Source organism: Venturia canescens, chromosome 10 (genome assembly GCF_019457755.1).
Source record: "Venturia canescens isolate UGA chromosome 10, ASM1945775v1, whole genome shotgun sequence".
Taxonomy (NCBI): Eukaryota; Metazoa; Arthropoda; class Insecta; order Hymenoptera; family Ichneumonidae; genus Venturia; species Venturia canescens.
Window position 1 is genome coordinate 15,422,059 of NC_057430.1, and position 25,601 is coordinate 15,447,659.

A 25,601-nucleotide genomic window follows, 5' to 3' on the forward strand; every position below is an offset into this window, starting at 1 on the left:
TGCTTATACACGTGAACTTTAGTGATCAATTACTCGATAACTGTACAGAAGAAAAATCTTAAAAAATTTGTATTGTCAAATTTGGCACTAAAGAATATGTTCACCAAATTTTATAAAATTCTGATCATTTTGAATTTTTTTATGTTTTTAGCATGGTTTAGCATGGCAACATTGTATCGCCTGTGCAATATATCCTTAAAAATCGTGAAACGCCGGAGTGTAGTTTTTGCTGGGGTCGTCAGTACAACTTCGAGGCAACGATAAATAGGGTAGACCAGAGCAAAACGGGGTAAAATTGCGGAAATTATTTTACTTTTTCATTCTTGTAATTTCGTATATTTTCCAAGAAAGGGAAATACGAAGAAATATTTTTTAAATTTTTAAAAAAAGCTTCAAAAGAAAAGAAAAAGAAGAGGATTAGAAAAAAAACTGGAAAAACTGAGATATTTGGTGCATTTCTTTTTATTTCATATATTTAAATTCGCAGCTCAAACTAGGTCACGAAAGCGAATGTTGTCAAGAAAACAATCTCGGATTCTGAATGCCAAACCTGCACTTCTATAGTTACCCCGGAATAAAAAAAAAAAAGAAAAACATTCAAACGTTTATCTTAGAAAACCAACGTGATCGAGGGAGCCTGCAGGCTCCCGAGCAGTCTGTAAGTGCAGTAATTTGTTTAATGTGCAAAGGTGCAAATTCTGTTTAAATACGTGTGTTAAAAGTACGTGTCCAGCCCATCACTTTTCATTTAAATTGCTTATTTAAATAAAAATCAATAAAGAAATTAATTCATGTGTTAATTTCATGGAATGATAATTCACAAGAAAATCATTTTTCATCGCATTCTAGGGAACGCTCGTGTCCTATTCAGGTTTTGACGATAATTTCAACCGTATACAATTGTGTACGCGATCTTAAAAAAAAACACAATTTTACGGCTCAGTTCACTCGGAAATTCATTGAAATGCGACTCATCATCAGTTTCATGTTCTCAGCAATAGTACGGACTTGTTTTCGTACCTAATAGATTTTGTTCGCTGAGAAAAATGAGAATCTTAAATGGTCGCCGTACATGCTGCGTGTCACTTGAACGAAAATTTTCTTAAATTTATTTCGTTGTTAAAATATATGATTAGAGAACTAGGGCATCGATTTTCAAAATGTCTTCAAGCAAGATTTTTCGCTTTCTTATATTCGCAATATTTTGGGCGCTGTATTTAAATTGTTCCCACATTTAATTTGAATTTTTTTTTAACACTTTACAAAATAATGAAAGATTTGTAATTTTCTTAAATACAATGTTATTTCCTGATTTGTAAAATTTTGTCTGAATTGTTGTGTTGAAATTATCTTCAGTTGAGCTCATAACCGTTTTTTGTAGAATTTTTTTGGAACTCTATGCGATAAACCATCGAGAAATGAGGAACCATCAATGTACTCATCCCAACCTTATTTTCCCTGGAAACTAGTAAACCGCGTGAACTTTATACTCCGTCTTCAATATTCTATTGCCGTTCCAATCGTTCAAGTAAAGAGTGAAGTTCCAGTACAAAGAATTAATGATCCTCTCCGGTATTTCCGCTTTGAGGTGGTACGATTCTTTCACAGGGTAGGTGCCCTTGAAGGAAAAAAAAACATCAATTTCAGAGTTTTTCTCTCACAACTTACGGGGGGACGAGCCCGATCATAAATTCATCGGGCAGCATAATTTTCAATAGACGCCATACGAACGATGGTAGAATGACACTAATCGTAATATGATATTCACTGATTGAGGTAAAAAGTGAAGTTTAATACTTTGACATTAAAAAAAAAGAACGCGATAAAAAGTTTTATAAACGGGATTTTGAAGCGGACGATTCCGTCTTAAATTCACTTGACTGATCAACTGATTATTCAAATTCAAGCGATTTATCTGCCACTTGGCGTGCATCTTGGATAAATCTTCTTGATCCCGAATAATCGGCGACACCGGAAGTTCGCTAAATATCGTTAACTTCAAATATGTATTTGGAAAAAAAATGTGATTTTTTTAGCAATAGAACATTTTCGAAATAACCGATGTTTTTGATCATTTGTACGTCGCGAATAATTTTAAAATTGCGATTCGAGATGAACGATAATAAATTACCTTCGCGATAGGACAAGATTCGTTGGGTACCCATGAGGTGCGGAGCAGCCTACGACCCAGTTCGAAAAATTGATAATCCGTACGCTTGCAAAGGTCAAATTGGTTCTGTATATACTGTCGGTCGATCTGGTACTCCTGATCGTCGAAATACCAGTATCTGAGCTCGCCCTGAAACTGTAATGTTTTCTAGTAATAAATTATTCTCATAAAAAACTTTTTGAAAGTAAAAAAATTACGCCAAGTATTAAAAAGTCGCAATTTTGTTTATAATGTTATTTATTATATTTTTTCCTCTAATTATTTATTCCGTTTCTTTACAAAAACATAATCATATCAATTAAATCAAGCCAAGTACTAGTGATGTTTGTTTTTATGATTTTCTTTAAAAATCTAGAAAAAAATGCTAGCTTTTGAACAAAAACTTGGCACGTCCCCGGACCTTCGTCGCCCGCATTTACATTCTATTATATGCCTACCGTATAAATAAATGTGTTGATTTGTTCATTCGAATTCCAAGACTACTACTCAGGAGGATTCAAGTTCCAATTCCGGGAATTTTTTACTAAGCGATTCGAGCTCCAATTCCGAGAATTTATCGCAACGAGCAAATTTTCTCCGGTGGAAGGGCAACGGAAAGTAGTCTAATATATATATTGTTGAAGAAAATTTTCGATCGTGAAATTGCACCGCCTAATTTTCACAACTGCATTTTAACCCTTTTCCCAATATGTCACACCGAACAAATTTTTTCATGATACGAAGCGCATACTTCGTATTATCATGTGCCACTGTTATTTTTTTCATCTGATAAATTTCCAACAAATGGCGGCCACTTCAACTTCATGAGTCAGGGAAATCGACTAATCTGGAGTAAAGATACACGGCCCGTCTTAACTCGCTCTACCTACAAAATTTTCTTTTTAATACTTGGCGTCAAGACGCTGCTGCGTCTCTAGATCATAATTTGAAAAAATGATCGGATATATTTTTCATGAAAAATATAAAAAATTTGGTGATTATCAGATTGTTTAATGAGTATTTTGGAATGACTTACATCTATCATGCCATAATCGATATCCTGGAGCCACTCATACGAGTCACCGTTCGAAAGTGGTGTTCTAGCTCTCAGATCATTCTGATTTTCGGAGATTTCCGTACCGACTTGTTGAATGTCGAGTGCAACAAACGCGCCATAATTACTACCGATGTACACGGCCAGCACCTGACGAATAATTCATTCCCTTCATTGCTCATCGTCGCGAGATTAATCATTTTTCCTCACAAATGAAAATACATTTTATTGGATTACCAAAGTTCTTTGGTTCCCCAATTTCATGTAATTGGGACGTTTGCATCATCGAATTTTCAACATGATATTCACCGAAACGACTATTTTATTTTTTATGGATAATATTATCCCCATTAATGATTATCCCCACTAACGAACTAATATTTTTCACTATAAAATAACAAACAAAATGAAGATAATTATACATGGATCGGAGAGAGCGGTTGGTCCGATGGACAAGGATTCGGGCCCGCAAACTGCGGGTCCCGGGTTCGAATCCCGGCCAAGACACCAATGAAAATTGGAAAATATTTACACAAGTATTTTCTGTTGTGATCCTGGGTGCTTCTTCGGATTCCACCTTTATAAAAATCCATTCCCTGTCACCTCTATGTGATACGCGTGCGGTCGCGGTGTACGGCTTTGGGGGCCTCCTCCGGACGGTTTTCATCGTGCGGATGGCCCTCTAGCCGTGTACTGGCTGGCGCAACGTACCACAGTAGAGGATGGTGCATGCTTTGAGCACCTCTGGAGGAGGCGCTTGAGCGTTTGCTCGCACTGCCACCCGAGGGGATCAACCAAGCACCGGGCTGTGTGTATCGGCAAGGCTTTCTGCAGTTTCCCTTCGCCCTCGGCAAATGCGATACAGTAGGGAGTAAGAATAAGGGAAGAGGGGGATTGTAAAAGGCAAATTGCCATATACTTGGAAATAAATTTAAAAAAAAATTATACATGGATTTAGTTAAGGATATATTGCACAGGCGATACAATGTTGCCATGCTAAACCATGCTAAAAACATAAAAAAATTCAAAATGATCAGAATTTTATAAAATTTGGTGAACATATTCTTTAGTGCCAAATTTGACAATACAAATTTTTTAAGATTTTTCTTCTGTACAGTTATCGAGTAATTGATCACTAAAGTTCACGTGTATAAGCATAGCGTTTCCATATATATAGGTATACATTCCGGGCATAAGAAATCTGCTTTAATGCGTAATTACTTGATAACTAAACAGAAGAAAATTTTGAAAAAATTTGTGTTTTCGTACTTGATGGTGAAGAACATTATCACCAAATTTGATTAATTTCTAATTATTTCGACTTTTGTATCATTCACTCTTAAATGTAACAAAGATTTACCGTGGGGCTGACTACTCCGCACACAACGACAAAAAAAATTATCGGGAAAAAACCCATCCTGCTGATAGAGTTTCTTTTGAGTGTGAATGCAAGTTCAGAAAAACTAAAGGCGCTGAGAACACCACCAAAATTCGGAATACGACGGGTCTCTTTATATACAGCTGTAGCTATATGAAAACGTAAAAAGATAAACTTATAACTATCATAATTTGCATTAACTATCGTACGCATCCAATTGTCCACATTTAGGAACGTCCATAACGATAAGCATTTAAACGTCCGTAACTGTTTTATTGGTTATAGAATATAGTTGGTGACTGAAAGGCGACCGATAACAGTATTTCAAAAGCTAATTACGGTCGATACGAGCTTTTTTGTATCGTTTCATTTTCACCAGCCCTCGTACAGGGATATCGTAGAATAGAAAAGAGCGGAGTGGTAACTGGTGAAGTATAAACGTTTTGAAGGCTGAAGCAGGAGATGAAAAAGGTGGCGGAGGGAACATGCCGATAGAACCCCAAGAAAGCGTGATGTTACAATTTTTGTGTCCCTGCAACTCGCGCTCGATGCCCCACCGCGAGGTATCGTAAGTTTGAAAAAATTCATAATTATCCTTTTCCTGACAAAAGGTGACAACCTTGTGGAAGTTAATCTCATTGGAAATGGCATAAACGACGTAATTCGAAGGCAAAACGGTTCCAATTACTATTGAGCCCAATTGTGGAGACACTCGCGAAATTGCGTAAAGTAAAATGGCAAGCATTGCTCCTCGCTTCTATATAATTTGCGTAATGGACGGTGAAAATCCACATGAATTTTTCAAGTGCGTCACTGAATCCTGTCATTCTAAGTCAAACTCTGCTTCCAAAATATCGATGTTCCATTGTTCAGATAGTTGGACGCGTGCAATGAAACAACTTCGAGGCAACGATAAATAGGGTAGATCAGAGCAAAACGGGGTAAAACTGCGGAAATTATTTTACTTTTTCATTCCTGCAATTTCGTATATTACCTAAGAAAGGGAAATACGAAGAAATGTTTTTAAAATTTTCAAAAAAAGCTTCAAAAGGAAAGAAAAATAAGAAATTTGGAAAAAATAAAAACTGAATAAACTGAAATATTTGGTGAGTTTATTTTTATTTCATTTATTTCAATCCGTAGCTCAAACTACGTTGTAAAAGCGAACATCGTCGAAAAAACAATCTCGGATGCTGAATGCCCAACCTGCACTTCTATGGCATAGATTGACTGCACCACTTTCTCTCGTAGATTCACTTCTATTGGCCCAGTTGGATTTGATATCGTATAGTTACCCTGGAATAAAGAAAGAAAAACCTTCAAACGTTTATTTTAGAAAATCCACGAGATCGAGGGAGCCCACGGTCTCCCGAGCAGTCTAAAAGTGCAGTAATTTGTTCGATTGATCCATCAAATCATCCTGCCAAAAATTCAAAGGCAAAATCAAATCAATTTTTTGATATTAAAAAAAAAATTCTAGTTTTTTTCTGTTTTTGAAATAATCGAACAATCATTGGTGACTTACCGCTTTGACTGGACAAGCACCATCAGGGAACCATGTTTTCCGTATTATTTGCCCCGTTGCGTCTTCCCAAGTACCGTCGTCGAGATCCTCGCAAACATCGAACTCTGCTTCCCAGCCGAACTCGTATACAGGGGTCTTGACATCGGTTATCTTACCGGTGTACTGTAACATTTTTGTTCTCCTGGTCAGAGTTTTCAATTATTTTCCATTCGAGCGTGTATTTTATTTATCAGAAAAATTTGAAAAAAAAGTGAAACGTTTCTTAGAAATGCAATGTTTGTGTTGAAAAATAAAATTGTAAATGTTAAAATTTCGAAGAAACGTGAAAATGAAAAAAAAAAATCAATAATTATCGTGCCATTTCTTACGTAAAGGGTGCCCGTATCGAAACCTTTGAAGTAAGTTATCGGTTGAACTCTCTTGATTGGAACTTCGGTTGTCAAAATTCCATTGTCAGGCGTGACCACTGTGTTGCCTTGATCGATCGTGAGCTTCTTGCCGATCGCCTGTTTAATTTTGTTATAATTATTCACAATTTCATTGCCGGTGGGTATAAGAAAATTACTTAGATTTTAACATTCGCGCCTTTTCGTTTCAAACGAAAGATCATTTTTTTGACACGAAGACAGGTCGCAATCGAGCTGCCCTCTTGCCAGAGACACGGCGACGGAGCGTCGAACGTAAAACGTCTTTGGAGGCACGAATTGGCCATTTTCTTGCAAGCTACGCTGCTATTAATAATTATAAAATTCTGGTTTAAAAAAATGAAAAATTCGTTGTGAAAAATTGGGGGTTTTAAAATATAAATAAAGAATATTGGCACGAAAGAGAAAAAGCTTTACTTTATCAGCAATTCCGCAGAAAAGGATAAAGAAAATCGCGTAATAAGAGCCCATTTTCCTTCTGGTTCTTCGTACGTTTGTACTGAATTTCAGAATTATGCAGAAACACGACTGTAAGTTTTGTATACGGTCTGGTTCCTTACCCAGATAGATATTTTGCGCTAGAATTACAGCAATAACACGGCACGAAATTGAATTTTGAAACACAAATATGGTATCTTTTGCCGCCGCATAAAGCTTTATTATGACGGCACGGTATTGCGTTTAATACCGTAAAAAGAATCACAATACGCCGACACGACGTGCCAATTCGTAATAGCAACAGAACGACAACAGAACAGCACGCTGTGCCGTTGTATTAACCGAATAAGCGTGGGTAATGTAACAGCAACGAAACGGCAATAGAACAGCACGTTGTGCTGCTGTATTGCCAGCAAAAGAACAGCACATCGTGCTGCTGTATTGCCAGCAACAGAACGGCAAAAATAATTTTAACAAATTGAAAAAAAGCGGCCGTTCCGAGGGAGACTCGATCCCGGGACCTTCGGAGTCCTAGTCTGATGCGCTATCCACTACGCTACTAGATGTCTTATAGTTTAGAAACAACAAAACTTCTATATAAATCTTGGTTCACAATTTACATATAAATTTTGTTAGTATGTAAGTACAATATGCTGATAACGGAGTACATACGGCACTAGATTCGAACTCCGAAACTCCCGGGGTCGAATCTCGCTCAGAGCGAACGATTATTTTTTTTCGATTTATCTACATTATTTTGGCTGGCAATCCAGCAGCAGGCAGTGGTATCGCCAGTGTGAAGGCGATACGAATAGAATACCAAAAATAATTTGAATAAATCGAAAAAAGCTATTCCTCCGTGATTTATATAAGAGTTTCGATGTTATTAAAATATAAGACGTTTAGTAACGTAGTGGATAGCGCATCAGACTAGGACTCCGAAGGTCCCGGGATCGAGTCTCCCTCGGAACGGCCGCTTTTTTTCAATTTGTTAAAATTATTTTTGCCGTTCTGTTGCTGGCAATACAGCAGCACGATGTGCTGTTCTTTTGCTGGCAATACAGCAGCACAATGTGCTGTTCTGTTGCTGGCAATACAGCAGCACGATGTGCTGTTCTATTGCTGTTCTGTTGCTGTTACATTACTCACACTATTCGGCAATGCAACAGCACGGCCTGCTGTTCTGTTGCCGTTCTGTTGTTGTAACGCATGCACGCGTATTGCCGACATCTTGTTAATATTATTTTTCACAATTGTGCTGCCAAATTTACCAACGTGCCGTTAGTTTGCAGCTCAACTCGGAAGCAAAATATGCAATATTTACGTCATGCTATTCCGAATCGTAACGTCGTGTTGCTGTAGTTATTCTGTTTCTAATTTTTTCACAGCACGTTTGTCTATCTGGGTATATGTACGTCGATGCCACTGGCTCGAAAGGCAAAACAAAAAAAGAAACATTGAACTACTATCTTTCGTCAAAACGACGGTCAAGTACAAGGATCGACTTTCAGGAACACTTCGACTGACACGCCGTCACGCCGATAACGTTCCAAACGTTTTTTTTACCAAGCTTCCTCTATTACTATATTTCGTGCAGGCTCTGACATTAATATGTCCAACGTGCCCTTATTTGAAACAACCTTTAAGAGTATGGATCAGTCGACTAACCTCACTTGGAATTTTCGAAATCGAAATTCTTTGATACAGTTTGATCGATTAAAAAAAGGCTCTGTCAGTCTACGCAGAACGATGGCAAAAATCGACTGACAGAGCCTTTTTTTAATCGGTCAAACTGTGTCAAAGAATTTCGATTTCGAAATTTGCAACTATCTCTCTCGCACTCACGGTTGCGATATACCAACTGATCCATCCTCTTAAGGGTGAATGATACAAAAGTCGAAATAATTAGAAATTGATGAAATTTGGTGATAATGTTCTTCAACATCAAGTGCGAAAACACAAATTTTTTCAAAATTTTCTTCTGTTTAGTTATCGAGTAATTACGCATTAAAGCAGATTTCTTATGCCTGGAATGTATACCTATATGTATGGAAACGCTATGCTTATACACGTGAACTTTAGTGATCAATTACTCGATAACTGTACAGAAGAAAAATCTTAAAAAATTTGTATTGTCAAATTTGGCACTAAAGAATATGTTCACCAAATTTTATAAAATTCTGATCATTTTGAATTTTTTTATGTTTTTAGCATGGTTTAGCATGGCAACATTGTATCGCCTGTGCAATATATCTTTAAGTCATGTAATTGGCCAATTGGAAGTAATTTTTGGAAAATTTTATCTTTGGAGGATTGATTGAGTTTGAACAGATGTAACGCTCGTTCTTTTTGATGGTGTTTGAGCTCGGTTTAATTTTTTAAATATAGGTGTGAGGTGAGTGATACAAGAAGAACCAAGTTCGAAATTAAAATCGTCGAAAACAAGTGTAACAGTGGATAATGACAGATAATTATCGAGTCGAGTGATGCCAAGTTTTTTATCTTCCTTCAAAAAATGAAATACGAAAGGAGGAAATATTTCAATGTGTAGTAGAGAATTAAAAAATGTTGACATGTTGAAAGAAGCCGAGTTTGAATAAGAAAACGTGACGGACGTGACGGAAGAAAATTTTTGTTGAAATTTGAAAAAAAAAAACTTTTTTTCATTTTACATTGGCTCGACCGTTCCAGACTTCGCCAATTCGCAACGGATCCTGATTTTAGAACGGTTGATAAATTACGCGACAGTGAGTTAACTCTTTTTACATCGGAATATCCTTTGTCTTAAAAAAATCACGAAATTCACTACTTACGAGATGTAATTGGAAAGAGAAATAATGTTTTCGATCACTTGAACCTGCTTGTACCAATTTTTTCAGACCGACTGTACCTCACGGTGGGCGAGAGATAGGGGCGATCCCCCAGCGACTATGTCTGCCTCTGCACGTTTCAAAATACACTGAACACTTCTGTTCCAGTACACAGGACGAATTGGAATGGCCACGTTGCACTTCCACGACCTCTCGTAATAGACGAATTTTCATTCTATCATTTCTGATGCTAAGGCTTGCCCCTTTCATTTTTACACACATTTCATGTACGTCAAGTCTTATTCAAGCTGCAAGCAAATAAAATGCAACGTTTTCGAACACTTTTTCCAAAACCACGTTGTTCGATCGTCGGAATGATTCACGTTGGTGGATTGCCAGGTACGTGTGTTCATGTTTACTTTTTTAAAACACGGTGCACGGTATTTGAGGAGATAAGCAGTCGATGGAGAGAAATATAGCGCTGTTAAAATTTGCTGAGGGCGTCGCTGTAGTCGGTTTCTAGATTAACGGTCGCGAAACTCAAATTTCGAGCTTGCCACAAACAAAGGAAATTAAAAATTCATCATTTTTTTTAATGCCCGAATGGTGGATAGAAAAATTAGAATAATGATTTTGAGGCATTGGCATCCGGTAATTTTTGATGAATTCAATCGCACGTAGGGACTCCTCGATTCAATGGCAATTGCAAAAAGTTGATAGACGCTGCTGTTCGCGATGCAGAGATATACAGAGACGCAGGATTGGTAGGTTTTTTATACAAATCAGAAGTTTTCTTAGTTCGTTTGTTACGATTTTTTCTTGTACGTTAAAAGGACGGTATTCTCGTCGAGAATATGCACGACGTTCCGTACGTTCGAGGGAAAGATTTGGGACCCGAAACTACGGCCATGATGTCGAGGATTTGCTCGGAAGTTCGAAAAAATGTTCCGGCATCAGTGGTTTGCGGAGTGCAGGTAATCAGCCCAGCACCCGAGTCCGATCCGAGTTTGTTTTTCGCCTTCGAAGAACACTGTGATTACCTCGAAGCACTTCGGGTTCGAATGAGGGTAAAGATGCGGTCCAATTATTTCAGGTTTTGGCTGGCGGAAATACTCAAGCGATAGCAATCGCTCAAGCAGCAGATTTTCAATTCATTAGAGCCGAAGGTTTCGTTTTTGGTCACGTCGCTGACGAGGGTTTCACGGACGCTTGTGCTGGCGAACTTTTGAGATACCGACGAAAAATTGGGGCTGACGATGTTTTGGTTTTTGCAGACATAAAGAAAAAACACAGGTCATAATTTTTTTAAACTATCCAATTATATTGACAATTTATTAGCTATTCTAACCCGTCAAGCTCAAAAGAAAAAAATTTTAGTTCCCACGCTATCACCGCGGATGTTAGTTTGTCCGAAACCGCTAAAGCAGCCGAATTTTTTCTCGCTGATGGCGTTATCTTGACTGGAATCGCAACTGGAAAACCCGCTGACGAAGTGGAGCTTGACGGTATTAAAAAAAAATCTTAATTTTCGTCTTTCGGAAAAAGATTGACGCGTTTTTTTAACGGAATTTTGCAGCACTCTTAAACAACGTGCAGGGACCAGTAATCATCGGATCCGGTGTTGACAAAGAAAATTTGGTTAAGTACGTTAGAGCTCACGCCGTCATTATCGGCTCTCACTTCAAAATTGACGGAAAATGGGAAAACTCCGTCGATCCGAATGTCGTTAATAATTTTATGAGCCATTTATCGTTGATACACTGACACTGAATTGTAATTTTTTGTATTGGTTTTGAAATAAAATAAAATTTATAACGTTGCCATCTGAATAGCGCGTTGAATCTTATATATCGTGGTAAAATTTAGAAAACTCCGTTTGCCCCCCTCCCACCTTTGGTGTTCGAGCGCGGGAAAAATTCTGACGAGCTTCCCTCCAACAACAGTGGCGTTGGACGGACGCATTTTTTTTCGTAAATAACTTGTTCGACCTTCTCTACCATAAAAACATTCGATCACCGCAAATTCTCTTCGAGTAGTAAAAAATAAAAATTCCCATCACTGAATAATTAATCGGTTTCCGCTTATTGAGACGAACTGAAAAATTTCACTGGTTCATTAAAGAAATCTTTGCTCGGGCTTCGGTCTTGTTAAAACGTCAATATAGAAACTCCGCTATTCAAATATGGCCGAGACAACTATTGAAAATTTTGACGAGGAAAATTCCGTTACGATGCTTGATGTTTTGCAAGAAGAAAATCAATTAGAAGAAGACGCAAATGCGGTTTTGGGTCCGTCCGACGATAAAAATTGCACCTACAACAAGGTATTGTCTTCTCCGTTTGAGCATTTTCCTAACCTCGAAATTCATCTGATATCGAACGTGCATTCTCTTCGCATTTTCATTGTTCATCAAGAATATTCACAGATTTCGATTCAATGACATTTCTGAAAATTTACATGAACAAAATAATTTTATACTTTTTACTAAAAAATATTAATTAGCCCTAACCTACGTAAAGTTGATTTTTTTTACTTAAAGTCTGCAATTGCTTTCACAGCTTGAGTGTGTTTATAAATTAAAAAAAGGTCGTTATTCAGATAAAAACATTCTTTAGTTATCCCAAATAATGAACCAATTCAATATACACATTGCATAAATAACGCTCCATTTTTTTCCGTTCTCTGACAAGCTCGTATAATTACAGAACACTTGAATTTATATAACTGCTAATAATTCCTGTTCTAAGATTTTTGGAAAAGTCAGATAATAAAATTGCCTATAGAAAAGAACACTAGAAGCAAAATTTTATCAAACATTTATTTGTATGTTTGTCTGATTTATTGCAAAGGGATACATAAGACAAGCTCTATATGCTTGCAAAACATGCAGAGGGGATAAAGAACCAGCCGCTGTGTGTCTTGCGTGTAGTTTCCACTGTCACGAGGGGCATGAACTTGTAGAATTGTATACAAAAAGACATTTCCGATGCGATTGCGGCAACGACAAATTTGGTGGGAAAAAATGTACACTTGACAATGTAAGTACAGAGTTTTTATTTTTGAAGGGTAGAAAAATTTTTCTGTTTCTCCAGCGTAATCACTCATTTTTAATGGTATTTCAGTCCAAAGCAGGGATTAATAATGAAAATAAGTACAATCAGAATTTCGACGGTGTTTATTGTACCTGCTCCAGACCATATCCAGATCCAGAGGATACCAACAATGATGAAATGCTCCAATGTATCATTTGCGAGGATTGGTACCATTCTAAGGTAGAGGAATACATTTCTTCTGTTAAATTCTTATATTTACAAGATGAAAAAATTATTCAATGGCAAAAGAAGATTTTGCGTTTAAATAAAAAAGTATCAGAATCGAATGAATATTTTTTCAAATTTGACAGCACCTGGAATGCCCAGAAGGAACGCCGCAGGACAATTCGTTTGACGAGGTCGTGTGTGCCGGGTGCATGAGAAAGCACGAATTTCTGTGGCGTTATGCACCTAAATATTCAGTAACAAAGAATTCGTCGAAGGAAGAAAAAAGCAGCACGAAAGATGAGGAAAATTTGGATGTGACGACAGTATCAACAAAAGATTGTTCACTACCTGAGAGTAAAAATGAGCAAACAAATTCCGGCTCGTGTTTCTGGCTGGAAGGCTGGCGATCGAGTCTCTGCCGTTGTTCCAATTGCATCAAAATGTACGAGGATGCCAAAGTCTCATTTCTTTTGGACCCTTTGGACAGTGTTCAGGCTTATGAGGAAGCCGGCAAATCAAATCCTCGAGAAACTCAGTACGAGAAAGGCATGAGGGCACTCGCTTCCCTCGACCATGTGCAACAAATTGACGCCATTCAAGGTGAATTCTCAAATAAACTTTCCTCTTTTTTAAAATTCAATTTGTGATTATTCATTTCCCATAACAAGTGTTATTTTGGTCACAGGATGAAATATTCCTATTGATCGAAAATATAGTACTCCCTAGGTTTCTCGTTAACTCGAGTTCCACTTATTCCTTGTATTATTTTGTTTCAACAGAGTACAACAACATGAAAGAAAATTTGAAGCAGTATTTACAAAAATTTGTTGAGAACAAAAAAGTCGTGCGTGAAGAGGACATCAAAGAATTTTTCTCCGGAATGGAATCGAGGAAGCGTTCTAAAGTCGTCGTACCAACTTTTTGTCGTTAATATAAGTGTGAGAAAGCGAAAAATTCAAAATAAATAACAGTTAAATGAGAGAATGAAAGTCAGAGAGAAAGAGAGAGAGAGAGAAACAAATGTGAGAATGAGACAAGAATCTCCATTTGCCGTACATAATATTGATTTCAAAGATATTTCTCGTATTCTAATGAAATTGAAAAGTCGAGCACTCGAGAAATTCATATAAAAAATATGTAATTCACTCGTAACACTTATTTCGTAAGCATTTTTTTCTCCCTTCAATCTTATTACATAAGTAAAATTTGAATTAAAACACGTATGATCTATTTTTTGCTTGATTAAAGAAAAGGACATTTGGAAAATTTGTATTTTATTTTGATACTTCGATAATTCCGATTAAACAAAATATAATCGATAAGAAGCATGTGTAACTCCAGTCGTTTAAATTTCCTAAATAATAAAGTTTCAGACAGCGCTCAAACACTTATTAATCAACTGTTACACAAATTTCCCTTTCATTTATAATTAACGTAAGTTTCTATAGTTAAGGATTGATCACAAATGAATTAGCCTGTGGTCGTTTTTAGTAAAAAATTATATATTTTTTCTCATCTAGCGCCGTTTTCTGTAAACATATTTTCTTCTCTTTCCGCACTCCTCAATTCTTAAAATTACTGAGTTATTCGAGGTCTTTTAAAAGGCTTATTTCAAAGCTCGTCGACATTCGACTTGAATCAATTTCTCTTTAGTGTTAAAATCCTTTAAAAAGCTATACACGATTGCGTAGAAAATAAAATACTTCATTTTTCATCGCAGCAATAATTTTTCGTACACGAATACGAAGATCCTTTTTAATTGGAGATCAAATAAATGCAAATAATGTTTCAACTATTGATTTAGTATGCTTCGCCTGCAGTTACTCCGTACGTGAATTTTTCGTACAAGCCTCCAAGGAATCCTTCAACTGCAGTGGCAAAACCACCACCGGATCGTGGTATTTCGGTACGTCCGTGTAAATCGACCACGTTCTTTCGATGCAATCGAAAATGCCTGTTTGTCAAAAAGGTCGAATTAAAACACGACGAAGAAGTGTAAATTGTCAGATTTTGAAAAGTCTCATTTTTCCAATCATCACAGACATCAATTTTCTAAATTCAAATGAATCTTCGTTTGGATAAATATTTTCACAAAAATCAAATTCAAGAGTTTGTTTTCCGAGTATAAAAATTTACCAGTAGCGATAGTTTTGACGTAATCGGTGGGTTTTATTTCCTGGTAAACGCTGTATTCCTGGTCAGTACGATCGCTCAAAATGTCGATCACTTCATCGCGTGTTTTTGGCAACGGATGCCTGCAAATAGCAGCCATTCTGTGTTCGCTGCTGTCGATTATTTCACCGGTGACTTCCGGTACTTTGAGGCGAAGATATCTGAAAAAAGGCATGAAAAAAAGTGGAATAAATGGGCTGGAGAAATTGACATCTTGCTTTGCCTTTTTTCTTGCCTGATGTCAATACGATGCCGCTAAATGTTTAATACCAAATCGAAATTTACTTGTTACAGTGTGAAATGTTCTCTCCCGGGCTGGCAGTGAGCATGCTCAACTGAGATTCGTCGATATTCGGTTCAGCGGGTCCGACCTCGGCGTTGTGAAACATTCGATCGCCTTCCTGAACGAGAAAGGTCATGTTCACGGAAAATCCTTCGGCGGCACCGAATCCAACGTTCCTCAGGGTCTGCTGAGCTTGGACGTAATTCTCGACGCCGAGGAGGGCGCGAGTGAGAAAATATCTTGCTGCAAAAAGCATAAAAAGTCATAAAAAACATGATTTTTTATCGTCGATCGGGAACGTTCGTTTAAAATGACAGCGAATCATGTGAAAAATCGTTGAAAAGGGACAGCGTGTCAGAGGAAATTCAGAAGAAATTCGAATATTATTGTACACGAACGAAGGCCCACTCTCGTGGGCCCACGGCCATTAGCTATTTTTTCAGAAGCCAAAAAATTCATCGAGAAATGAGCTTGGAATGACAGAATCTTTACGTGTTTTGCCAGATCTTAGATTTTTCGCGCTGAGTGTATTGATGGTGTAGACAAGACCGTGAAAATTGTATCCCATTGTGTAGCCAGGCAAGAAGCCAGCATAGCTAAGGGACGTAAATTTTTCTTCTCGTAGCCCAGGCTCGATTACGTGAGCGCTCACGAGGTACCAGTGGTTCATGGTCTCGGACAAAGCGTCCTCGTTGTGGCCAAGGATTTCCTTAAAAAAAAACAAAAAATCTCGTTGAATTCACGAACTTGAACCGTCGACGTATTTTCTCACGCGTTTCTTCGCCAAGAAAATCACTCAACGTTCGAAATGCAAATTGCGCGACCGCTCCGACGATTTACGGACAATAAAAATGTGAATAAAAACAGTCGCGGACAGATATTTTATAACTTTGTACGTTGCGCCGTATTTTACGCTGTTGCGATTCGTGTTCAAGGTCATTCTCAAGATAACCTTATCATTGGCGACTCAAACACGAGGGACTTGAAAAATGAAATTTTTATTCAGATGAAACGAAAAAAGTAGGAGAAAAGGTATTTTTAGGCGAGCAGCTGATTATTGATTTTTTTCGATAACTCGCAAAACTAACCTACAATTGTTCGGTAAGATCGTCGACGAGGCGCAAAACTCCATAAAAAAAGTCAAGAATTGAGAAATTCTCCTTGACTCATCAGAAAATTCGTATTTTTCTTCGATTTTTATTGTTTCGCGATTCATATACAGAATAATTACCCACTTGACCAGGATGATTGCAGACGATCGTTGAACACCCGGTCGGAAGATCGTTGACCTGCTCCCCTTTCGCGACCATTGGCAAAATGTCATCGAGGTGCATCAAAAAGAGCTGTGAAAGAAATTTGTGTTTGAATTCGAGAAAAAAAAATGAAAAACATCGACGAGACATCTTTGAGTAGAATTATATTCGAATGAAAAAATTACGCCATTTTGTATCATTTAAAAATAAATAGTTTCGTTTTTTTCCCGTACGATTTAGTATAATACAAGAGAAGTTGTGTGTGACGCGACCTTTACAAGCGTCGTTGCATTTTCACGAATTCACGTTAATTGTAACACGTGTGCATGTTAATAATCAGCAGGTTTACCGCAAATATTGCTCTCGAATTGTCACGCCGGAATAGTCGACGTTCGTGTTTCATTAGGTTTACCGATAAACCACATTCGACCTTCCACAAATGTGTGTTTCGAAACACCAGGTGAAATGGACGTTTAAAAATAAATTGTTTATTTATTCACACAGGAATAATTCTTCTCATTAATCATCACACCGCTCACATACATCGATATTAACGAAACAAAAGTTGCTAAATTTCCGTGAAAAACGAATCAGCAATTTCCCTTGCAGAAAAAACCTTCCGAAATTTTTCTATTTCTAACCTCAATAAACGACGCGAGCGTTCGAGCGGACGCAATTTGGAATTATTTTTATTTACTATAAGAAAAAAAATCATTACAAATTTTTTCCTCTTGAAATGAGTCCTCGAATCTACATTTTTTAACGTAAAAAACGATCCAGCGCCATTGATCTGAGATTAAAACAGCAAGTTTTTAATTTCGAACGAAAAAAATGTTGGAGTTTGGAAGATCGTTTGGTTAGGATTCACGAATGGTTAGGAAATTAAATAACTAACTGTATACAAATGGAAATTATTGTGCTCTCCTATGACTCGAAATAACATTGGGAAACATTGAGGGTTTGGTACAAACCACGGAAATGAAGAAATAACAATATTCGCGAGACACATTAGCAAGCAATCTTGGCTGCCGCGTAGCTCGTCGTTCGTCATCGTGACATCTCGCGTGCAGATAATGACCAGGTAACTCATACATTCGCACACATCGAGCGCAGCTTCATATCTCATTTTCTAAGTCAATCCGTCGAAGGACAGATGAGATTTCTTCAACGTTTATTCCTTAATTTAATTGCTATGTGATAATCGGTACGATTATTAGTCGTACAAATATTTGCACAATTATTTTACACTGCTTGACATCGTGAAAGCGTTGACAGGCACGAGGGGTAAAAAAATTGCTAATTTTACAAGCCTGCTGCTTAAAAGTGGTGCAACTTTTATTTTATATCGATATTTTCGACCGAAATTCAATCAAGTTTTCTTTTTATATTTTTCGTTCGAGTATCTGTTATTGCAAATTCATTCTGAGGTTACATTTTCGGTACAAAATTTGCTGGGATTTTTACCTTTCGTGTGCTTTAGCGAATTTTAAAATAATCGATTTTTCACAAATAAAAAATATTTAGCGATTTCACCGAGTAGTTTCTTTAATTTCTGGGTATTTTTCGAACAATAAAGTATGATTGCAAGTAGCACAACCTTCGATGTAATTATTTCAGCTGTTTTCGAAGGAAAAAAATCCGTTGAAACACTCATTTTTGTTTGATCCAATAAGAAATGCCCTTAAAAAAATGATGAACGATGAACGTATTGTTGAAAGAGAGGAAGAAAACTCACTTTGAAGAATGGTATTTTGGCGCCATCTGCAGTTCCCTCAATTTCTCTGACGTATTGAGGAAATTGGTTTTGCACCGCCGCCAATGTTTCCTCGTAGATTTTACGACCCTCCGGAGTTTCGTATATCGTTATATATTCGTTGAGTGGCCCGTATATCGTTACGTAATTATTAATTATACTGGAAAATGTTCGTCCCTTAAAGGAAAAGAGGAAAAAGATTTATTAAAAATTCACGAGTACATCCAAGCTTCTTGGCTACGTCAAAGTTGTGTGGGCTCAATTCTACAGGGCTTTTTCATGGCGCCCTCTACGACGGTGAGTTTGTATTACAAATAATTCAGGAGCCTTGACACGCCATGTTTAATATTTAACGGTCAGCGAAGTGGGCGTTCCCCCGTCCCGCATTTCAAGTGAATCGTTTCACTTCATTCGTGAGTGTAAACATTGTCGAATGGATTTTTCTCGCCGGTGAAATCCTTTGAACCTTTTATCTCGAATTTATTCAATCGCGGAATAAATTCTGGCAACTTTTTCTTCATCGAAACTCTGATCAACAAAGTGTAACACACGAAACTGTAACGTTTTTACGATTGGCCAAGAGTATCGTAAATGTCAGCATGCAAATGCACACGAATAATTATGATTCCAGCCTCCAGTTACGTGTATAGTGACTAATCCGGTATCGCGCGGCGAGAGTTCAGCGACTGTTTCGCTCAAGGTTGGAGGTCAAGAATTGTAGTTTCAATCGCGATTTATTACAGTGCATTGATTTTATTGATGGGTCGCACCGACTTACGCGTCACACGCGACGTTTTTTTCTTGCATTCCTCTCAATCGTCCAGCTATAAACATATCGATGTAAAACTCATGACATTGTATGTCGCAAAGTGTTCTTTGTCGTGTTTATATAACGAGATTACGCATAAATTTGCATTCATTAGTCTCGCGATTTACTGTAGATGTCATTGCTCCGTCATTCTCTCCCATAAAATTGCTCGAAATCTAGCCTTTTCATTATATTGACCTGCTTCTCGAATGAACAATGAAAATAAATTTAGCGATTCAATCGGGAATAGACCCGTCGAAAGATTGTTCAAAAAAAATAACTTTTCTCTTGTGAAGCAAAAGCGACTGAAAATTTCAAAAACACATTTTTTCATTTTTCATGCTGCATCGCAATTGCGTCTCTTATTATTGAATCATCCTATTTCACTTTTATCGAATGGAGATTCTAATGGATTCGAAACAAACCTCTTTTACTCGAAATGCGCGATGAATGGGTTAATTATGCATAAAAAGGTAAAGATAATAAATTCACGTCTCGAGTTGCCGTTTTTGGGTTAGATTTTTCTTTAACTTTCCATCGAATAATTATAGAGGCAGATAAAAAAATGGTAAAAGTCGAAAAATGACAAACGTCAAATAATTAAATATACGAGAATGGGTGATCACGGTGTACAGACGTAAGAATTAAAAATACGATTGCAATGACCGATTATTACGAGTCAATAATTTATTCGTCGAATTGACGTGTGTATTATTATTCGATCGTCCCCTTCAGATAAAGCGATATTCTTGAGCCGGGTAATTCCGTCCCCACGTGCCCAGTCCATCCTGGACGTCGACTCTTGAATTACACTATTCGCACTAAAAATATATTGTACAAGCTTCGTGTGCGAGAAATTATTATTGGTAAAGGTAATAAAAAAAATCATCATTAGAAAAAACAATTGTGAAAAAATTCCTAAGAGCGAGCGAATCTGCTTTCGCGATCTTCCAAGATGATCAGTGGATAAATTTGTGCTTTTTCAACAGCGGCCAGTCTTCAGTGAATTACTGCGAATAGCTTCCGCGTTGACACGTCTCTTGCCCCTTCTCTCAACAACAAAATTCTATTATTTTCCAACTTCGTTACTTGTTTTTATCGATTCAACGTTTCCCATTTATTTCTTGTGGATATTTTTACATCGATTAGAAACGCTCAATCTCTCCACGCACATCCTCGTTGGCATTTTGCAACAATTAAGATCGATTCCGCAGTACATCTATTTATTTTTTAAGGTTATGTCTTATGTTAAAATGTCAATGGGGAATCATTTCTGTTTGCATTTTATAATTTTTAATAAAAAAAACTATGTCATTTTGAATCATAATTTACGATTTTTAATAAAAGTAATATCCAATTTGATAACTGTGTGGTCAAGCACAAGCGAGCCAATCAAATTACATGTTCAATATAGCGGACGTACCAACTACAGAACGCCGCTGAAACGCGTCAAAAGTTAACCCCAAATATATCCACAACGAAATCGGAAACAGTGGGTTTTTTTTGCGTGAAAAAATCGATAAAACTTTGAAGTTTCTGAAAATTTTTTTTTGCCCGTGCGTTGACAACGATTCATACACTTTTTTATAATTTTAGTTCGATTTTGTCAATTTCCGGTACAAATGACTTAAATATTTCTTTTTAACCATCGGCTAAGTACCTTTTTCTTTTTTTCAATCGATGCAGCGTGATCAACTCTATTAAATATTTCAAATTCATGAAAAATTTGACACCTCGATATTTTTACATAAATCCTTAATACTTTTTTACGCGTATTCGCGGAGCGTTAGAAAAAGAGTCGGCTATTCGATAGTGACGAACTCCCGGTAGAGCTTCGGCTCGCTTGTAATCACTGCGATCAAAATAGCGCGCAGAAACGCGAATCTAAAAATATCGATGCCCGGTAAGTTCTAATTGCTGCATTTTTTTTTTGCCTTTCCGATCACGATGAATCTCGAGGATGATTAAAAATTGAGCATATTACATAAAAAAATCGTTGAATTCTCGTTTCCACGAATATTTCTTTGCGATTATTCATAGTTTTTCATACAAAAAACGCCTCGTGGCGCACCGTAAAAATAATGAGTTGAAATACTCGTTTCGCAAGCTCCTGTTTCCCGAAACGATTAACATTGACCGACGCTCGTACTAGCAACAAGTCTAACCTCCATTATGGAAATGTTGCATTCAGTCGGACGGTAATGAATTTTTCATTTTTATCGCTAATCTGTTCTCCTTCAATCAATCTGGAATCTAAAGTGTTGCAAACCGCACTCACTGCCAAGTGGTCCGTTTCGTTTGCATACTAAGTTCAGGTTCGCCGTTTCGCGCGTGACGTGATGAAACTTCGCGTACAGATTATTTTATGATTATTCTATAAAGTCATTAAGATCAGCGTCGAATAACGTATAGGATTTCATGCCGATTTCAAATCTCGATTTTTATAAAACGATCCCCTGCACGAAGCCAAATGATCGAAGCGTTCGGTTTATTAGATCTCATTTATATACTACGTTGTGACACGCTCGTTTTTGCAACCCAACACCTTCCGAGATATTTCCGGTCTAGTAGTCAAACGTTACGAAATATCTTCGACGTTGAAACATATTTTATATGAGCGACACATTTGAAACGTACGAATTAGCGACGATGATATTAGCATTTTCGTATTAAGAATGAATAATGAAGAGAATTCAACGTCCAATTGAGACTGAGCTCAAAGTTTCGACAGTTCGCAGCTTTTACTGACTGCGCATCGAACTGACGCGTACTACTATAATTCCTAACATTCGCGCAAGCTGTTTTATTATCGACAGGAACAAAGAAAAAACCCGGAAAATAAGAGGATGGAGAAGCATCGATTTCAATCGAGCTGTGTAAAACGTCCTGGACAAAAAATCGGAATTGATTGACGATTTATGACTGCGAGGTGGGAAAAAACGTTGGAATTCTCTGCGCAGAAGAAAATGCGATGCAAACGCGTACGTATTTTGTACGAGGGATCGAAAAAATATGAAAAAACACACGAAGGGCTCACCATTTTTGACGTTGCAGTATCCAATATCGAATTCGTGCCACTCGGTCACATTTTTATGAGGAAATTCCTCGAAATTATGGTCAATTCGAAAAGGTATTGGGACAATGTTTTTTAGGTTATGTTTTGACAGCACCATAACCAAAATTGGGTTCGTGCCACTGAGTGACATTCTGCTTGGATTTTTTATGAGGAAATTTCAATAAAATTGATACGAATTTGAGAAAAATGATAGAAAATGATTTTGTAATAACGATGGAAGAAGAAAATATGTAAATAAATAGTGCTCACGATGTCGAAGCCGATTTCGTAGTGAGTCCCTCTCGTGTAAATAATGGGAACTGTGCTCCTTCGTTCGATGTAAAAAGTTTCATTGACTCGTTGATCCATGGTCGTTGTAGGGTTGTTCTGATGATTGTTTATTTATTATTAAGGGAGTTGACTAACGATCACCGCACTCGAATCGTTCCCGAATTCAATGGACGATCAAATATTTTCCGATAAACTCTGAAAAAGGAATTTTAGTGTGTTTCGCAGAAGTTTATGGGACGAAAATTCGAATTGGAATGACGAGAACGGTCGTTCCGTCGACGTCGAGCCGCGACGATATTTGCACATGGAATTCTCCTCGTCGAGGCTCTTTTAAAAGTTGGCGAAGCGCAAATTGATAACGACGATGAATCCCGCGCGTTTATTCCTTATCAATTGCATTATCGTGCGCCAGCGTCTCGACGCGAATAAATTTACCGAGCGATTATTTACTCCCGAGTGATGCTGCAACTACAATAAATCATGTCGAGCGATAATGCCTCGATCGTGGGCCTCTTTCGATACGGAAATACGCGAATTGAAACGCGGGAGAAGAAACGATGGACGATCAAATCCAACAAAACCGAAAATATCCATTTTCACAATATTTATTGCAATTTGAACTAGTTAATGAAAAAAAAATCTTCCAATTTCATTTCTGAAGTGATTTTTCAAAAAATTCCGATTAATTTATCCTGATGAATCTCGGGATTTCGTCACCGACCAATATCCCATCAAATTTCGAACGCTCCTGACGAAAAAAATTCAAAAAATTGATTTTTTCGGACGAGAGCCGCGACGAAAAGATGGAAAAAAAATTTTTCACAAATTCAATTCCAAGCTCTTAATCGATCACAAAAATCTCGTTCTAATAAACATTTTTTCTTTTCCAGTATCGATGAAAAATCTCGTTCCAAGTTTTCCTCCGATCCGAAGAGCCCGGCGAGCAGAATATCGAGTGGAAGCTTTGCAAATTCGTACCCTCGGAGTCGGGGGAACCACCGTGAGGATCGAAACGCGAGCAACGGCAAACTACCTCGAGCAAGAGCGTGCCGGAGACTAATCTACCTGGTATCGACTTAAGTCTCTCCGACTATAATGTTTCTACTCGACGTAGCGTGCTGCCTTCTTTATATATCTATAAAAGAAAAAAAAATGGGTGTGTGTTCCCACTGCCAATAGGATATGACCGGCGTCTCTTTCTCTTTATTCACAAATGCTGACGACCGCGGTTACGACCTTGCGACTCGAGTGAACCTGCATTCGACATTGCGACATCAACGGTCACGAAATTTCTCGATTTCTTGTTCGGAATATCCGAAGAAGATGGATTCGTCGGATCGGAAGTTGTGAGAAAACTTTTGGCGTCTAAAACTGGAATTTTTGTGTCTCTAATTGGGTATTTTTTTAGTTTGCTTTGGGGAGGTGGAAGGATCGAATCCTCGTCGGAGTCTGACGAAAAACGATCGACTCCGACTCGAGTTGTTCGTAGCTCAATTTGTTTGACCAACTCTCTCGAGCTCGATCGACCGAAATATCGATCGAGGCTTCCTCTCCCGTCACGAAAGGCGAAAAATTCTTCGGCGTCTGACCCAAAACGGGGCTCACTACTGCGCCCGACCCGGGCTGACCGCACTGGGACGCCTCCACTTGTGCTTTGCGAATTTTCTCATCGGGCGATAGCTGAGGACCGTTCAGTAGCAACTTTGGAGGCAACTTTGGAGGCTTCGGAAAACTAGGAAATCTCGAAATTCAGTTTTTTCATAGATCGAGAAATTTTAGCGAGGCACTTTTGTACTCGATTTTCGTTCCGACCAAAACTCGTACTTCGAGAAGAAATTTCGATAAAACATAAAAACGAGTTTTTATCGTTCAATTGCTAGTGTTTCCATCGAAATTCGGAATTTTTGCAATTGAAATTACGGAAAAACGGCTTTCGGAGAAATGAAATTGCGAAAAAAGCTGTGAGCGAACGCTTTCATCGATTTAGATCGAATTTAAAAATTCGAGCCCCCGTTTCTCGCCTTTTTTACTTGCAATCCCCCCTTAATCGTCGATCCAGGCTTTTCGGAACGAGAATAACGATCTTCGCGTCTTTCCCCCGCGTAGTCGTGAATAAAATAGAGAGAAACGAGCTAAAACGAGAATAGCATAATAAGCGATAAATCAAAAGTCACGAATGTCCGACTTTTTCTCATCGTACGAGTAGCGAGAATCTGCACTCCGCGTATGACGACATTGACACGAATAAACGTCAGCCATATCGGTATCCTCATGGGACCCCAAAGTACCATGAATTCGTTATAAATTCTTTCGTATATTTAATAATGTACGAATGATGCAATACTTCAATTGCACCACGAGCCATAAATCGTTGAAAATATAAAATCTCGTTTAGCCCTGCTTAATTGTCATGAGAGCTCGTTTCATTTTATCGAACCTTTTTCTCTCACTTACTTCTTGCTTCTTGATTGTACTGCAACTAATTGCTCATTGCGCAAAAAAAATGGAATGTGTGAATGGAGAAGAAACGAAAAGGAAGTAGAATTTTTCCGTTTGGAAAATTCAGTGATCGATTCAGCATTTTTGGTGGCGCAAACGGCGACAGAATTGGAGTGATCACTGACGAATCGCTGAAAAACTTTGAGTCACCAGTTGAAATGAAGAAAAATGTTTTCGAAATATTTTTCAAAGCCGAGTGTTCGGTGTTTGAGAAAATTTCGAAAATTCGGTACTGAATTCTACTACGAAGGAGTGAGCGAGATTTTTATATTACAAATGTGACGAATTCATTTGAAAAGAGTTTCTAGTAATCCGATCGGGTCTCAAGTTTTCCAAAAAAACGTCAAACGATTAATTTGATTTAAGTAGTTTATGAATATGACGAATGGCATTGGCCCGTTTCGAAGATTAATCTGGAAACTCGAGAGTTTGATAGGAAAATCTGAAT

The 25,601-nt window shown here is 37.7% G+C and overlaps 4 protein-coding genes across 11 annotated transcripts; 2 read left to right on the top strand and 2 right to left on the bottom strand.

The window, feature by feature from the left end:
- Window positions 1-446: 446 nt before the first annotated feature.
- LOC122417607 (uncharacterized) lies at window positions 447-9,974 on the bottom strand. Of its 7 annotated transcripts, XM_043431252.1 has the most exons (7): window positions 9,783-9,924; window positions 6,475-6,612; window positions 6,107-6,268; window positions 4,564-5,877; window positions 3,186-3,353; window positions 2,132-2,305; window positions 447-1,618 (listed from the first exon to the last, which is right to left on the bottom strand). In XM_043431252.1, the coding sequence occupies exons 4-7, from the start codon at window positions 4,792-4,794 to the stop codon at window positions 1,466-1,468; spliced, it is 726 nt and encodes a 241-aa protein (XP_043287187.1). In that variant the 5' UTR covers window positions 4,795-5,877; window positions 6,107-6,268; window positions 6,475-6,612; window positions 9,783-9,924; the 3' UTR covers window positions 447-1,465. The 7 variants fall into 7 exon arrangements, 2 of the variants coding, with proteins under 2 accessions (XP_043287187.1, XP_043287188.1); XM_043431253.1 differs by lacking the exons at window positions 447-1,618; window positions 2,132-2,305; window positions 3,186-3,353; window positions 9,783-9,924 and adding exons at window positions 6,949-7,090; window positions 8,378-8,671 and having other exon boundaries at window positions 5,672-5,877; XR_006262316.1 differs by lacking the exons at window positions 447-1,618; window positions 2,132-2,305; window positions 3,186-3,353 and having other exon boundaries at window positions 5,672-5,877; window positions 9,860-9,974.
- A 70-nt stretch (window positions 9,975-10,044) lies between these two features.
- Window positions 10,045-11,608, top strand: LOC122417606 (uncharacterized protein F13E9.13, mitochondrial). The gene is made up of 6 exons (XM_043431251.1): window positions 10,045-10,178; window positions 10,461-10,543; window positions 10,613-10,753; window positions 10,873-11,072; window positions 11,157-11,284; window positions 11,356-11,608. Exons 1-6 carry the CDS (start codon window positions 10,103-10,105, stop codon window positions 11,541-11,543), a joined length of 816 nt encoding a protein of 271 aa, XP_043287186.1. The 5' UTR covers window positions 10,045-10,102; the 3' UTR covers window positions 11,544-11,608.
- Window positions 11,609-11,726: 118 nt separating this feature from the next.
- Window positions 11,727-14,434, top strand: LOC122417605 (putative E3 ubiquitin-protein ligase UBR7). Its single transcript, XM_043431250.1, has 5 exons — window positions 11,727-12,102; window positions 12,629-12,817; window positions 12,902-13,051; window positions 13,183-13,639; window positions 13,819-14,434. The coding sequence occupies exons 1-5, from the start codon at window positions 11,962-11,964 to the stop codon at window positions 13,968-13,970; spliced, it is 1,089 nt and encodes a 362-aa protein (XP_043287185.1). The 5' UTR covers window positions 11,727-11,961; the 3' UTR covers window positions 13,971-14,434.
- An 86-nt stretch (window positions 14,435-14,520) lies between these two features.
- tan (C45 family peptidase tan) lies at window positions 14,521-23,760 on the bottom strand. Of its 2 annotated transcripts, none has more exons than XM_043431248.1 (8): window positions 23,633-23,760; window positions 22,634-22,849; window positions 18,483-18,677; window positions 16,730-16,837; window positions 15,987-16,203; window positions 15,497-15,737; window positions 15,176-15,372; window positions 14,521-14,993 (listed from the first exon to the last, which is right to left on the bottom strand). In XM_043431248.1, exons 2-8 carry the CDS (start codon window positions 22,730-22,732, stop codon window positions 14,860-14,862), a joined length of 1,191 nt encoding a protein of 396 aa, XP_043287183.1. In that variant the 5' UTR covers window positions 22,733-22,849; window positions 23,633-23,760; the 3' UTR covers window positions 14,521-14,859. The 2 variants fall into 2 exon arrangements, with proteins under 2 accessions (XP_043287183.1, XP_043287184.1); XM_043431249.1 differs by having other exon boundaries at window positions 23,688-23,705.
- Window positions 23,761-25,601: the final 1,841 nt, after the last annotated feature.

What these genes read in the sequence shown, in the direction of transcription:
- LOC122417607 (XM_043431252.1), bottom strand. Translation starts at nt 4,794, where the DNA reads ATGCGTACGATAGTTAATGCAAATTATGATAGTTATAAGTTTATCTTT. An exon ending in TCGATTATGGCATGATAGAT is followed by an intron (nt 2,306 to 3,185) that starts GTAAGTCATTCC and finishes AAAACATTACAG; the next exon opens with TTTCAGGGCGAGCTCAGATA. An exon ending in AATCTTGTCCTATCGCGAAG is followed by an intron (nt 1,619 to 2,131) that starts GTAATTTATTAT and finishes TTTTCCTTCAAG; the next exon opens with GGCACCTACCCTGTGAAAGA.
- LOC122417606 (XM_043431251.1), top strand. Translation starts at nt 10,103, where the DNA reads ATGCAACGTTTTCGAACACTTTTTCCAAAACCACGTTGTTCGATCGTC. An exon ending in TATACAGAGACGCAGGATTG is followed by an intron (nt 10,544 to 10,612) that starts GTAGGTTTTTTA and finishes GTACGTTAAAAG; the next exon opens with GACGGTATTCTCGTCGAGAA. An exon ending in TGACGAAGTGGAGCTTGACG is followed by an intron (nt 11,285 to 11,355) that starts GTATTAAAAAAA and finishes GGAATTTTGCAG; the next exon opens with CACTCTTAAACAACGTGCAG.
- LOC122417605 (XM_043431250.1), top strand. Translation starts at nt 11,962, where the DNA reads ATGGCCGAGACAACTATTGAAAATTTTGACGAGGAAAATTCCGTTACG. An exon ending in AAAATTGCACCTACAACAAG is followed by an intron (nt 12,103 to 12,628) that starts GTATTGTCTTCT and finishes TTTATTGCAAAG; the next exon opens with GGATACATAAGACAAGCTCT. An exon ending in AAAAATGTACACTTGACAAT is followed by an intron (nt 12,818 to 12,901) that starts GTAAGTACAGAG and finishes ATGGTATTTCAG; the next exon opens with TCCAAAGCAGGGATTAATAA.
- tan (XM_043431248.1), bottom strand. Translation starts at nt 22,732, where the DNA reads ATGGATCAACGAGTCAATGAAACTTTTTACATCGAACGAAGGAGCACA. An exon ending in CCAAAATACCATTCTTCAAA is followed by an intron (nt 16,838 to 18,482) that starts GTGAGTTTTCTT and finishes TTTCTTTCACAG; the next exon opens with CTCTTTTTGATGCACCTCGA. An exon ending in AACATTTCACACTGTAACAA is followed by an intron (nt 15,373 to 15,496) that starts GTAAATTTCGAT and finishes GCCTTTTTTCAG; the next exon opens with ATATCTTCGCCTCAAAGTAC.